Genomic DNA, 15,163 nt, shown 5'->3' on the forward strand with positions numbered 1-15,163 from the left:
TTTATCCTTGTATTAAATATTTTGCTCTCAAAAATCAATTATTTATTCCACAAATTTATTGTTCCTGTGTCACCTGTGGGCCACCATAGTGATTAGATAAGTTATGATAATACTTATAATTGCCAAAGGAAAACAAAACATGTAATGAGACAGGGTAACAATGTATTGTTTACGTTTGTACCAATTTTATTATTTTCAGGAGATCTTTGACTTGAAAACAGAAAAATAATACAGACATATACAGCAGGTCCACAGGAGAATGATGTACCATAGTAACATAATAAAAAAGTACCTGTTTATTACAAAATACCAGGTAAAATTAATATAATCACCAACTGTGTGTTAGGTATCACATTATGGATTATCAAAATGAGTTGAAATTATCAAAAAATACTACTTTAAATCAACATTTTACAAACGGAGTAAACATAATTGTTCTCATGATTTCTCCTACACATACTGCAGGTTTAGTTTTTTTTTTATTTCAATAAATTCTTAGTCCTATGCATTAAATAGATTCCAGATTGTAAGCCACCCTGGTTAATCCACAAAGTACGTCTATTTCTCCATATGTGTTTTAGTGATGATATCATCTGAAAAGAAAAAAAAAGAGAAGGAATTCAAGAAAAAACATAACTCGTATAGTGTGTAACTGCAGTCCTATTATAGTTTGGTGTTCAAAATGCAAATACACTACACATCTCAACTCTTCAGATCTGGGTATGTATGTTACAGAGTGGTAGAAGAGGTTAAATGGGACTATAGGTAACCACTAAATGTTCCCCATTATATGTAATAAGCATTTACATGTTGTATTTATTGATCTTAATCTTATAGCTTTACTTCAATATATTGAGTCTTGCATGCAAAATGCATCTTATATTAATAAAGTTATTGAAAATATTGGGCCTATCATTGAAATATTGCACATCTAATTAAGCAGATTCAAGTCATATTTATGCCAAACAATTTTTATTTCCTGGTGGTTTCGACCACAGTGATTATTTGTCTACACGAAATTTAGACATTGGGTAGCACACAGAAGTGCATGAAGTTTCACATATACCATACTGAGTCATGTTAGCACCCTCGCTCGAGCAAGGGCCCAGTACTTTCATTTCAGTAAGCTTTTTATTGTAAAGATTTGAGTCAACAGCCAAGCACATCCTCTCCATTGTCCAGTATTCAATACTGCTGCCAAGATATTACCCATGTAAAGTTTTAGGTACTGACTAAAGTTTAGAAACTCAGCTTGTGTCACTTTAAGGTGACTGACTTTTAATTTGAACCTCTTACTTATTTCCCCATCAAGTGCATTTGATACAACAAAGTCGTTCAGCAAGATTTGAACCACACCTATACCCTGGTCTGCCAAGTCATACTAATGGGTACTTGGTAGGATGTCATTGTTATGGAGTGGATTTATTCCAAAGATTGTATGCTCCCTGGGGAGTTGAGACGGTGTCAAAAGTTACACTGTTATGCCTTAGACAACCGACATATCTGATTTATATGTCTATACAATGTTGTAAACCACAGGCCTCTTTATGGCACCTTCCTAAACGTACCCACTAAGAGGTATTTTTTTTCTCATTGCGACAGCAGAAAAAGTGTACTCTGTCTTGCTACAATGAGGTCTTTACCAAGGATAATTATTGTACAACACTATGAGCCTGACTTCATTGTTTAAAATCTCTTTATCAAAGTGAACGTTATACAAATATATGTTACCTTGGCCATACACTTTTTATCTTGTGTAAGGAGAACTGCTCTACCAGTATTTTCTCTACACACTCTAGCCATCTCTACCATACCATTCCTATACAAGTCCCAGTTCTTCATCCTAGAACCACTCCTGAAATTCATACAGTATATAGATTTATAGGTAATGGAAAACCCTAATTTTGTACCAACAAAAGTTTAACATTTTCTCACAATTTATACAATTGTTTGAATACTTTTGGTTTGACTATAAATTTCATAACAACATATCCATGATTTCAGTAATAGCAATTAATGGTTATACTTAGATAGATCAAAAACTGGTTTACACTATTAATTTCAGCATTTTCAATATCCCAATCATCGGTATTCCAGGTAATACACAAACAACTAGTCAAAGGGGAAGGATACCTTTTGAATTCACTATGTTTAATAACAATTTGGATGTTAAATAAGATAAAACGTGTCAGTTTCATTCATTTTCACTTATCAGTACAGAGTTGGCAGATAGACCATTCAAAAATCTACATTTCAGGGCTCAAATTAACTTCTTCCTATGGTGGTCCAAGTGGACTACCATTTTCAGAAATCGGTAGCCCAAAGATGGATTCATGAACTGAAAACAGAGGACCTCCATTAAAAATATATGTTATGAAATACTTCCATGTATGTAAAACCTGTCTTCTAAATCCCCACACTATCAGAAGTATCTTGAGCTGAGCTACCAGCTGCAAATTATGGTAGCCCCATAACAAGACTTGATATTCTGTGGATACGATACTACTACAAATATCGTACTAGATTTGAGTACAGCACCTACCTTTTACCAAATGGCTGGAAAACAAAAGAGAAACGCTGATTACTATAGAATACATTCCTGCCTTCATTTTTTGGCTATCTTTTTATTTTCAGCTACTCCTTATTCTGATGAAAGTGCTTTCTTTCAAGATTTTTCTCATTGATTTACTAGCACTGGCTACACCAATCTGATTAAAATCCGACATCTACATCGGATTTTAATCAGATTGTGGCTACACTAAATGGCTAATGATTTCCATTGAAAATTGTGTTCCTGGAAAAGAAAACCACATGAACACAATTTGAGGAAATTATCTAGCTAAGCATACTATTCTGATGGCAAACAATGTATATAAATATGTTTAAATACTACTTACTGGGACAACAAGAACTAGTTTTAAAATCACAATAAGTGTGTCTTCAATTACACTAATGCAAAATAATCTCTAGTCTTGTAATAAGACCACAGATCTACACTCAAAATGTTAGTGAACAAAAGCTGAAGGTTGACAGTACCTCTGTTCACAGTCCCTATTGGACCTATAGCCACTTTTACAAGTCGGCACAATTGCTTGAGGGTTTAGCAGCTGGACTATGTAATCTCTTGTGAGCCACCAATTTTGTGTTTCCCTATACCTTACTATGTGGTGAGTCTGGTGACTCACAATAAAATCATTTCTTTATCATGTTGATCCACAACAAAAAACATTGTCCTTTATTAGAAGGAACATACACAATGCTGTATTTAGTAACCAAATGATACAAATGCTTTCAATTTAGTATGTATTGGAAATAGTCTTATCATAAACTTTTTTTTGGAAATGATTTACCTTGTACCTGTTTGATACCTTTATAGCAAAATATCTGGTACTTACCAAATCTGTCACAAACACGTCAACAGAATTTGTTTTCAGAGGTAAATTGCATATATCCCATTGTACGATATCTGTTTTTACTGGTAAACTGAAATTTAACAAAAATATTCAGATTTAAAGAAATGGTTACTTGTATCAGTTTTTTTTCAAGGTTTGTCTCACTAAAGTACATTTTTCCAATTCAAAAAAAATAAACCCAATGCCAAATGAACACAAACTCTCTGTGAAGATATTAATTTGTGTACCTTTTGAATTATACATGTTGTAAATACATGGAACTCGACTTTAGTAACACACACCAACATTTTGACTCACCTGTTCTGTTTCATTCTCCTTTCATTGATAGCTTCAATATTCTTAAATGAAAGTGAACATGGATATTCATCTATATCCCCACAAAGATGAAAACTTTCAGACCAACATAAAGAACCCTGAAAAGAAAAAAATAGACAAGTTCAACAATCTTTTAATACTCTAAAAATGTATTAGATTGTTATACAAAGGTGAAAAGCCTGCATAATAAATGTTAGATCAAACTATCATCATCAATTTAAAAAAAACTTAGTGGAAATCAGTTTGAAAACTTCATATTAGTACTGACAGACAGACAGACAGACAGACAGACAGACAGACAGACAGGCGGATAGACAGACAGACAGACAGATAGACAGACGGACAGACAGACAGACAGATAGACAGATAGACAGATAGACAGATAGACAGACATACACAGAGACAGACATTGATGGAAAAACTTACAGCGATCTTAATGGATATGTTATCATTATATTGTCTTCACATGACTGACCCTACACCAATCTATTACATTCTATGAAATCACCAAAACACTAAATACTGAAAGTTACAATACCTCAATTGGTATAGCTCCGGTACCACACATTGGATCACATACTACATCCCCAGGCTGAATCTCACCTAGCCTGCAAAGGAATTTGTTTTATCCAATCAAAGTCAGAATACTTTTACATGTTGTGAGTATACCATCTTGTTATAAAGTCTTATTAATCATTGGTATTATTAAATCATAAATGAAAGAATTGAAGAAATTTGAAGAATCACCTCTATCATTTGACAACATGAAAAAGTTATAATTATGACAAGTTTCAAAGTGTGCACTTAGGTTGAAAGAGATACTGTAAACCTAGATATATTCACTACTAGAAAATTTGACGATTTTACAGTTTTCAGCTAGCTTTCAAAGACTAATTTTTACTAGTTACAAGAAGGCATTTTCGTCACAACTTATTTTCATATTTTTGTTTTTCAGTAAATCTTTAGCGAAAATTTCCAGGTTTACAGTATACAGCTGCTAATCAGTGATATGTGATAATGGAAAGGTTTCCTAGATCTTACCTCATCATCATGTATGCAAGTGTAGCTTTCAGTGTTGTTGATCCAAAGTGTGTTATATTCCTCCTGTGCATACTCTCCCTAGTCAGTGAAATGCCAACCTGAATATCATTATCTAATATATTCAGTAACACTTCAATATCAGCATTTGACAAATCAACACGCCACTTGAAGTTATCATTTATACTACCACCAAATTGACAGGCAGCTTCAGGAGACGAAAAACTGTGCTTTTTACCAACTCTATGACAGGTAACACGAAATGTAGGCATTGATGATGGTTCTAGTTTACTACATTCCTCTACAGTGGCAGCTACATTCTTCTCATAGTGACTATATGCCTTCCAGAAGGCAAGGGCATTTAACCAGTCAATTTCTGTCACCAAACTTATCAGCGATTTCATATCAGCCTCCTACAAAGATAATAAAATAACTCTTGATATATAGCAGAAGTGTGAACAATGAATGTTATAGATGAATATGTGATAATATGACAAAACCCTATGATGAGTGAGCACAAGTGTGACAATGATATACTTGAGGTATTATCATGAATGCTTGCAATGTTCTCTGCATCTATATTTACACTTGTAAGCAAGGCGAGTCAAACTGCAGCAGAAAACACTGCAAGCACAGGTGCAAATATACCTGAGTACCACATTGATATGCACACATTATCTGTTATCATTTCACATTTAATCCCAAACAGCAAAATTCTATAAAAATCATACTGCGCAATAACAAAATTAAATATGAAAAGACTCATTTGAATATGCAAATTATGTTTTCAGTTTTGCACTGCAAAATGGCATTAGTATGTGTGTGCACCAATACAATTAGTCACTGGAGACTCTTCATTGTCTATAGTTCAGACACAATAATATTTACTTGACCTGAAAAGAGCTACTATTCTGAGTATCCACTTTTTATAAATTCAAGAAAAATGATGTCATCTTACCTTTTCACCCATGAAGCCATAGTCTTTCAGCTCTTTGACTACAACAAACAGGTTCTCCACCCCTCGAAGTGAGTCTAACTGCAATATTAAAGACAAAAATGTCTAAATGCTATTACCTATATATTATTGCTATAAACAGATAACCTTGTATGGGTTTCCAAAAAACTTATAAAATTTGATTCTACATAATTATAATCATTACCTTGACTGATCAAGAAACAATCTTCTTGATCAATCCCTTCTTATGACTTACTAAAAACAGTTGTTTATATTGTGGAAGATGATGATGATGATGATGATGATGGTGATGGTGGTGGTGGTGGTGATGATGATGATGATGATGATGATGATGATGAACAAGAAATAAACAAAAACAAATAAACAAGTGGACAACAAAGCGTTTGTGAGTGTTAAATATATTTTCTTTGCTCTTGACTTGTTTGTTCATATGTTTGTTTAACTTTTGTTATGATGATTTTAAGATTTACCTTCGGAACATCTTGATGAAGGAGATCAAAATACATTCTCCCTCTCCCTGGCCTGCCTTCCACGGAGAGTTTCTCTTTGCATTCGTCACAAGCAAGCTTCTCAAGTCCTGTTGGAACTGTCGCTCCGACGGTAGCTACTGGGGATATCGAAGTGTCATGTGAAATACTTGCAGGCTCTGCAGACTTGGCTGTCACGTTTCCTTCTGTAGGGGCTGCCATTTTGTTTTTCACGTTTACTTTTTGTGTGACTACCACTAGAGGGCCTACTTCATTGACTTCTATCCAAACTTGTCTTTGCCAAAATATAATGCTTGAAATCTCTTCACTGGGGTTCGTTCCATACTTAAAAATGACCCAAATGTCATGTTAAACTTGGTGACATTGAAAGGGACCATCAAATTTAAACACTTCAAGGCAGTCAATAGGGCACAAGTGAAAACAAACAAACACAATATGGCGACATGCTGACACTCCGAAAAATTTTATTTGCTGGATTCGCTATTTACATCGTAATTACGTGCTACACAACTTACACACTAGTGACAAAGGTTCATGAATCAACAGAGAATGGACCTAAACCAAAATCATCATCAAAAGGTGTGTAGATATCTTACTTTCTCTATTTGAATATGCAGCCACTTCGTGGACTCGACGGTAGTAGTGTACTGTAATTGAGTGACTCAACATTCGATGGTTTGAAGTGCTGATTGTCACAGCTTTCTCTAAATTAAATACTATCATGCCCATTATTTCCCGAAACAAAGTGGAAATGCATTCTTAGCATTCGATTTTTGGTTAGTACGCACCTCTCGGCAGGTTTCGGCCAGCCGAACTATCCCGAGTAATCACATGTCACGTGTCATTGTTTATGTTTACATACGGCTCCTACGGCTTACAAATCGAAAGTCTGTCGCTCTTTACACTGTCGCTCTTTACACTGTAAAGAGCGACAGACACTAAAACGGTTTTTAGTGGTCTGAGACTGTAACACGGTAACGCTACTTTCAACTTGTCCCTCTTTCAACTCACTCCAAAGGAGTCTGAAGACTGAATTCTCTAATTTTTATAGTTTTTCGACTTACATTTGATTTGATGCAGTAAAGTATGCATTCTAACACAGAACAAACAGTAGTCCTGCTTGCATATGGAGTAATTCAGGACTCAATTCTGACAATTGTCCCTTCTGGGTCATGTCACTGCTAAGTAATCTAGACCTGTGCACCGTCTGCAAGCAGGACTAAACAAACAGCAGCTAGCTGTGCAAACTCAATTCAGGATGTGTATGTGCCAGCCCAGCATGAGTGTGGCATTACCCCAGGCACAGACCTTGGGCTTGGATCACACACTTATTCACAATCAAACAGTACATATAACACACTCTTTATCTTTTAAAATGCAAGACTGTAATTTTATGGAGAAGGTTTGATGTGGTGTGAAAAATAAAGTCAAGATTGTAACAAAGTTAATAATGGGACAAGGTGATATTGGGAGGAGTTGAAAGTGGGACAAAGTGATTGTGAATTGATATAGCAACTTTGAAAGTGACTCCTTTATAAGGGACAGAAAACCGATGCATGACAAACAAAATTGCTTTGGATGAGTGTACAAAGTACCAAATGTACTAGTTTACTTGATTTTCTTCTGTCTGAGGGTTGGCCTTCCATGTTTTTATGTATTCAAATGTATTTACATTATTGGAGGTATTGCCTTATTTCCTGTTGTAACCTCACTATTTTCTCATGTACTTATAAAAATTTACCTGTCACTCAGCAATGCCAAGTATCAAGGTGAATTAGTCAAATGCAAACTAAATTTGGGTCAATTTTTGGTGTAATACACCAAACTTTCAATGTTAAGTTTAGACTTCTGTTTTATTTGTGGGTGTAAGGGATATATTTACTAAGTTATGGAAGGTAGTCACAATAATCTCATATATATTTTCTGTCTCTTTGTCACTACTTTGGAGAGCCATGTAAAAGATCCATTTTCTCATCATCATGAGAACGTACATATAAAAAAAGTGTCTTTTTCCTGTCAGGCAACAAACAATCACATCATCAAATTGATGAAGAATGGAATCCATGGGGAGACGAATTATTCAAGAAAGGTGAAAACAAAGTAGAGGTGGTCAAACCAAAGTTCAAATGGAGCAACAGTAATAAGTTGGACTTTGGAAAGAAGTTTAACAAGAACAATGATAGTAATGGTGTTTATGATGTAGAAGTTTGGGGTAAAGCTGCCATTGGTAAGAGTCATGGTACTGTTTTATGATATTGTTATGATCCCACTTGTAAATAGTTAGGTATATGACCAGAAATTGAGATCATAATCACTGCAATGATAATATCCCAGTAATGGTAGTTATTGACAAACATTAAAAAGAACAGTGTACTACTGATCATGTAAATTCATAAGATACAAGATAGTAACTTAGCCAGGGCATTAGTGTGATGTATCATTATCTAATCTCTTTTACACTAAATTTGAACCATAAACTATTAGTGGACATACTTGTACCAAGTGTTTGTTGTATAAAAACAGTTGCTTACAGTTTAACTTTATTTAGTTTCTGTAACCCAAATATACATATCATATGATTTCACATTGTCTTTTTTCCATGCTTTAATTTTTAGAGTTAGCAAATCATGGCATTAGAAGCTTTTTTTAAATTTTTTGATAAGTTTATCAATCAAGGGCTGGCCACAGGTAGCTCATGTCTACTAGTTTTTAACATATCTATGAATTATGTAGATATGTACACAGTAGTGTAGCCCTATAGTAGTATAAGAGAGATTTTGTAAGTAGTGAAATTTAGTTTTGTTATGTTCACTTCTTGACTGAGCTGTAAATAATCAAATTTGTACATGCGTATGTCAGTCATAAGAGTCTTTTTTTATGATCAAGCATGCTGATATTTTCTTACTTACAGGTTTATATTTTTGGCAACATATAATGGAAGGTATGCTAGAATCCAAAATGAATGGGGTATGGCACTATGGCTTCCAGAAGAACAGGAACATCAAATTCAAGTGAGAATTTAATTTATTGACTATGTGATTATAGAACCCCCCAAAACTCTACCTCATACTTTCAGTTTCAGTTTTCAGTTTCATATTTTTTAGACTGCTAGGTGGATTGGTCTGAAATTTATTGATTGGGATTTTTCTCAGGATGTCTAGATTAAGAATTGTTTAAGATGATGATGCAATTTTTTATATTCAAATAAGGCTTTGAAGTGGTCATATGGATGAGGATTGGGTATTTATTTGGGATTTTTTAATTCATAAAACAATTTTATCATGGCTTCCTATGTGAAAAAATAAAATCGGTGTGAAACTACATAGACCGAATCTGTGTTTGTAACTCTAAAAGTAAAACAAACGTATGAAATGTTTGTTATTGTACATACAATTGTATTTATTAAATGTTTTACAATTTATTGAGTTACAAACACAGACTTAGTCTATTTTGTTTCACATTGATTTTTCAATTATGAAGCCATGATAAAATTGTTTTATGACCAAAATGAATACTCAATCGTCATCCATATGGCCACTTTAAAAAACATGATGTTTGTCAATTTTTTTTTTTTACATGTAAACTCAAAGAATAATAGGCAGATCAGGTTGAGATGTGTATTTTCAAAGGAATCAATGTGGGGTTGTTGGGGGAAAGTTTCCATTTCTTTGTCATCATTTCTCTGTCTGTATATATATACATGTATTTATGCTACTGGCATAATAAAAGAAATCTCATACTTTTGCCATTCTTACATTCCACAGATTTCGAACAGGGCCGGGTGTGATTCCCAGCAAAGCACCAATTGACACAAAATATCTCATACTTATTGTCAATGGAAGGATCCAAGATAAAGTTGATTTTGCACAATTATGGCTAGATCATCTGAAAGAAATGCCATATCTACAGAAAGTAGCAGTGATTATGCTAGGAAATGAGCAGTGTGATAATGATTGGTTTGTACCCTATACAAGACAGTATGGTGGACCAGTTGATCAGCTCTTCATTACTTATGACAGTCCTGCAATAAATCATATAAATATCCATCCATGGCCGCTAGGAGTTGCTACGTAAGTACAATACAAGTTTAACAACAGTTTGTGGGCCTTGCCTGAATGATTGAGGGGGTGCTAACACGGTTCAAAATGATATTACAGAACCCTATGGCTCTCACTGTTGAAGTGTCAGTGTGGTGTACTTGGTTTAATAGGTGTATTCATATGATTTTCTCTGGGGTTACTATCTGCAACAGCAGCAAATACCTAAACTAGCTATCACACATAATTGGGTTCTGTTGTTATCACATATGTGTATCTGAAACTGAAAGTTTTATGTGAATTTTAAATGTGCTTTCACATGATATTTGTAAACACTTATGCAAGTAATTTCTGGTGCATATGTACTAGTGGAATTTATTTTGTTTTAATTGTTTTTGAGCAGGTATCGTGGTTTCAGTCTTGTCCAAGCCAACTTACCAGATGTACTACAGCCAAGACCCTTCGTGTGCAATTTCCTTGGTACAGTCTATATCAACTCATCCCGACAGTCTCTCATGAACATTCTTGAAGACAACTCATTTCAAGATAAGTGCTTCATCAAAGCCAGAAAAGTGTAGGTTTTATTGTTGTACCATATCAAATACCATGCTTAGATGTATTATCTAATGTGATCAATGTCATTTTCTCTATTCTGTCTAGCTGAGGTGGCAAATTTTGCATTTGATGTCTATAAGCTTTTCACAGAGATACTTTGGTTGGCTTAATATCCTTTACCTGTATTATATGAGTATGGTAAAGAACATCTCTCGGAAATGACTAATGAACAAAATGAATTTACAAATGTTAAACCCAACCCTTTCCAACTCCTAATTTGCAAGCTGGTTTAGATATTATTCCCCAATATTTTTCTTTGTTCAGCCAAGGAAAATGCAAGTGACCTAAGGGGCCATTGTCACAAGTTGCCAGATGAGTAGTGACAACCCTTAGGCCCTGAGTATTTTCTGGCTGAATGGAGAAAAATATTGGAGAATAACATAATTATACCATCACCAGTAACATAAAAAATAATAGGGGAAAGTAATGGCAATTTTAAGTGTTTTGACTCATATTCAGAACACAGCAGAACCAATGTTGTACATGCATTGTCATGACGTAGAACAACCATAGTATATATTCCATATTTTTTGTTGAACCTGGCTTGTACATGGTATAATGACATGTCTTGTACGGTCAGTCACTCTTTGATTCATTTTGAATAACATTTAGCTCTGTTATTTCACAGATGGGAACCTAATGAAAATGACCAGACAAGACAACAATATGAATTTGCATTGTCGCAAAGTGACCTTACACTGTGCCCAGTAGGGGTAAACTCCGAATGTTACAGGATATATGAAGCCTGTGCATATGGATCCATTCCAGTCATTGAAGACATAATGACACCAGGAAGATGTGGCAACTCAACCTCCTGTCAGAATTCACCTCTGTGCTTCCTTAAATCGATGCGTGCTCCTTTCATTTTTATCAAAGACTGGAAAGAACTCACAGGAATTCTGCAAACAGAATCCAAGATGACTCAGAGAGAAAAGATAGAGAGGAGAAAAACTCTAGTTGAGTGGTATAGAGATTTTAGAAGTAATGTGAAAGAAGACTTTTTAAACATTTTACAGAAGAGTTTCTTCACAGAAGTAGTCACATGAGTGACTATGTTATCTTTACTACATTTTAACTGTACTATTGCTTTTATTAACTATTTATTAATAAATTAAAATATTCTAACTTGTCATTTTAAGACAGAGTCAGACTACACTCATTGTAAACACTCACCAAAAACTGTATCATCTGAAGGAACAAGACATTTTGTGATTGAAAACGGTGGTGGTATTTACGTGCAAAATTCAAAATTCTGTCAACCCAAGCACTCAGAGGGGTTCTTGGCATTTGACTAATTTCCAAATCTGCTGTTATTTGTCATGAAAATTTGAAGACAGACTCACATAAATGAGGTATCACTGCTGTCACATCCATAACAAATCTTTAATCTTGGGTACAAATTTTTTCCGTTAAAATCTGTGCTCAGAAATGACATACCACATTCAGATGATAAACCATCGATTTTTTAGCACAACTGAACTGAGAGGTTCAGTAGTGCTTTAGGCACCTGGAAGTGTGTGTGTGTGTGTGTGTGTGTGTGTGTGTGTGTGTGTGTGTGTGTGTGTGTGTGTGTGTTTGTGTGTGTGGATGTGCACCACTTAAAGTCAAAAACTGTATTTGGTATGGTAGGCACTTTACTTAGGGCGTGCAGATGACAAAATTGTTCAAATGAAAATGGTCAGATCAGTGACATGCAAGTTATGCCCAAAAGAGTGATATTTCATCTGATCAATTTCCTTTTCAATGTAACATCTCAGGTGTGTTATAAAATCATTGTTACAGTCCATTGTAACCCCTTGCATGGGAAATATGTGCATTGCAGTGAAAAGCCAACATACAATGAAAGCTCACTGCGATGCCAGTAAAGAAAGAAAAAACACTCAGAACATACTAAAACGTTCTGCCTACAAGTATGTCTGATCACAGGGAAGCAGTGAACATGTGAAAAAAAAATTATGCATTTTTTTATTTACTTTCTTTCCCTAGTTTTTTGAGTAAATGTAGAATCTTCTTTGCCTGCTGAATATTCATTCTCTGCATTGATTGAATAAAGAAATCATGTCCAATCTCTTTATCTGTTAATGAAAACATCTCCAACTCGATCCCATGGTAACAGTTTCACTCATTATTTACTTTGTGTATTATTTTAGGGATCATCATGTCAGATAATGATGTACTGATTAAGTTTACACATGAGGATAATTCTTTAATCAGTCAATAACCACACACAAAAAATGTTAACTTGTCAATCACATGCTCACTGCTCCCTGTGGTTTGATAACTGGCCATATGTCCTAAGCATCTAGCAACATACAATTAATGCAGCGGAATTCATGAAAGAAAACTGAGTTACACTGACACAATTGTTTTTGGAAAATAATAAAAACTTTCTTTATTCTGATGCCTGTGTGTATCAAAATTAAACTGAATTGTAATTCACAGAAATAATATAACAGATCACAAAAATAAACGGGGTATTAAGTACCCTGAGGGTGGGGAACATTCATGTACCACTGTAAGTACAAAGCACCAACATTTAAAATACACACTTTGTTAGACAAATGATGGACAAATACATTTAGAGACAGAAATTAATGAGGACGGCAAATTTAACGACCAGAACTTTGACTTGATGAGTACAGCACACCCTTAATATTTATGATGGTATTGTTATTAATTTGGCAAGATCAATATATGATTGTACTGATATCCTATTCATTAATCAAAATATACCAATCACATCAGAAGGGAAACATGGAAAATACGGAATGCAGATACATTGTTACAACATACATACTACAGAGAACATTTATGAGAAAACGGGGATTCAGGGATACCTACACACAAATATCACTGAATTTCTTTTGCAGTACTGGTCATAGTTAAGATGTGTTTGTAGGTGTGTTAGTGCATGTAAGACACCCCCCCCCCCCCTCCCCCTCCCCATCTCCAAACCAGAGAGCTAAAGGTAAAAGGACGGTATTATTATGTTTTCAGAAAAACATAATTGAAAATTACATCAGTATTTTGAAGATGGACTCTATTTTAAAATTTCCCAACAGTAAAGGTGCTGCTTTGTCACATAAGGGCGCTGTACAAAATTAGGCAAAATTGACACTACAACTACAGAGTGCGAAGTTGCTGACAGATTACAAGTGTGTATAGCCCTGAAATAAATTGCATGTCTCAAAAGTTTGAGAAAGATTCTCCAATCCCACCCTGTAGCAGACACCTGTCTCATTATTCCAATTATCCCACATTAAAAATTCAAACTTTCACAAAAATGTTAATTCCCCATATAAATAATTGCATTACAAATACATAGATATCTTAAATACCACATAAACATTTAATACATATTGACAAAATTAAACAATTTATATCAAGCAAGATGATGTAGTGTAATGAGTTTAAATATACTGCTCTGAAATTGACATAAACAAGGCAATAAAAATAGTTTACATACACCACATCTTGCAAAGCTATACATATATATACACATTCTGTATAATTTTTACACAAAATAGTTTTTCTTGAGGATTGACATATACTGGGAGTTGGCCTTATCTAAGGGGGAAGCGTTGGGTCCTGTTGGAGAACTCCAGTTGTTTGGTGTGTTTTCCCGCATGTCAATGCTGGGACTCAGGTCTATGGTACCTGCAAAGAAAATAATAATATGTATACACACTATTAGAATCAGATTTATATAGCAGTGTGAATGATTTGCAAGACAGGTACTGACATATGAGATACTGTTTTGTGTCCATTTGGCATTTCAGACAAGTATTGATTTGTGTCCATTTCAGACAGGTATTGACATATGAGTTGATATGTGTCGGTTTGAGACAGGCTAAGTACTATGACTATTTTGTAAAGTTTTAAACATGCTAGATGAAATGCCCTTCTTTGGCCAGTTAACTGATTTGAAATCTGACACTAGGTATAACTACAAGCGATTATGAATGTTGAAAGTGTTGATTAGTTGAAAGTGTTGATTAGTTAACTTACCCAAATGACGGGCTATACTTTTATCCAGTTCATTTCGAACCTGAAAGGAAGATTACATATTCGGTATGAGCAGTCTACAAATACTCAATGTTTAATTTTATCAACAATTAGTATCACAAAAAGAAGTAAAACAAGTCACTATGATCACTGTCCACCATGTTTCAACAATTTACGGTACACTTATTCAGCTGATAAAGAATTTTGTGTAGAAGTATCATTACTATAATTTTAAAGTTACTACATTTAACTATGTTGTTCATTTCCTACTGTTCA

The 15,163-nt window shown here is 34.5% G+C and overlaps 3 protein-coding genes across 3 annotated transcripts in view; 1 reads left to right on the forward strand and 2 right to left on the reverse strand.

Annotated features, from left to right (window-relative positions):
* Window positions 1–184: 184 nt before the first annotated feature.
* LOC144438007 (tRNA (guanine(6)-N(2))-methyltransferase THUMP3-like) lies at window positions 185–6,495 on the reverse strand. Its single transcript, XM_078127042.1, has 9 exons — window positions 6,213–6,495; window positions 5,725–5,802; window positions 4,770–5,179; window positions 4,267–4,336; window positions 3,711–3,826; window positions 3,396–3,483; window positions 2,543–2,556; window positions 1,732–1,855; window positions 185–593 (listed from the first exon to the last, which is right to left on the reverse strand). Exons 1-9 carry the CDS (start codon window positions 6,429–6,431, stop codon window positions 480–482), a joined length of 1,233 nt encoding a protein of 410 aa, XP_077983168.1. The 5' UTR covers window positions 6,432–6,495; the 3' UTR covers window positions 185–479.
* A 173-nt stretch (window positions 6,496–6,668) lies between these two features.
* On the forward strand, window positions 6,669–11,957 carry LOC144437996 (ribitol-5-phosphate xylosyltransferase 1-like). Its single transcript, XM_078127032.1, has 6 exons — window positions 6,669–6,809; window positions 8,251–8,457; window positions 9,142–9,241; window positions 9,995–10,300; window positions 10,671–10,841; window positions 11,511–11,957. The coding sequence occupies exons 1-6, from the start codon at window positions 6,674–6,676 to the stop codon at window positions 11,926–11,928; spliced, it is 1,338 nt and encodes a 445-aa protein (XP_077983158.1). The 5' UTR covers window positions 6,669–6,673; the 3' UTR covers window positions 11,929–11,957.
* Window positions 11,958–13,843: 1,886 nt separating this feature from the next.
* LOC144437871 (uncharacterized) overlaps window positions 13,844–15,163 on the reverse strand; it is a 51,822-nt gene continuing 50,502 nt past the window's right edge. Inside the window, exons 51-52 of the mRNA XM_078126908.1 lie at window positions 14,891–14,930; window positions 13,844–14,539 (exon numbers count right to left, since the gene is read on the reverse strand). Coding sequence (XP_077983034.1) covers window positions 14,397–14,539; window positions 14,891–14,930 — 183 coding nt within the window. The 3' untranslated portion in view covers window positions 13,844–14,396. The remainder of the gene's footprint in view (window positions 14,540–14,890; window positions 14,931–15,163) is intronic.

This window comes from Glandiceps talaboti, chromosome 1 (assembly GCF_964340395.1).
Source record: "Glandiceps talaboti chromosome 1, keGlaTala1.1, whole genome shotgun sequence".
NCBI classification, from domain to species: Eukaryota; Metazoa; Hemichordata; class Enteropneusta; family Spengelidae; genus Glandiceps; species Glandiceps talaboti.

Coding starts and splice junctions, on each gene's coding strand:
- LOC144438007 (XM_078127042.1), bottom strand. CDS start 6,431: ATGGCAGCCCCTACAGAAGGAAACGTGACAGCCAAGTCTGCAGAGCCT. Junction 5,803..6,212: donor TTCATCAAGATGTTCCGAAG/GTAAATCTTAAA, acceptor TTAATATTGCAG/TTAGACTCACTTCGAGGGGT. Junction 4,337..4,769: donor CTTGCATACATGATGATGAG/GTAAGATCTAGG, acceptor ATTCCTTTGCAG/GCTAGGTGAGATTCAGCCTG.
- LOC144437996 (XM_078127032.1), top strand. CDS start 6,674: ATGCTGACACTCCGAAAAATTTTATTTGCTGGATTCGCTATTTACATC. Junction 6,810..8,250: donor ACCAAAATCATCATCAAAAG/GTGTGTAGATAT, acceptor TTTTCCTGTCAG/GCAACAAACAATCACATCAT. Junction 10,301..10,670: donor TGGCCGCTAGGAGTTGCTAC/GTAAGTACAATA, acceptor GTTTTTGAGCAG/GTATCGTGGTTTCAGTCTTG.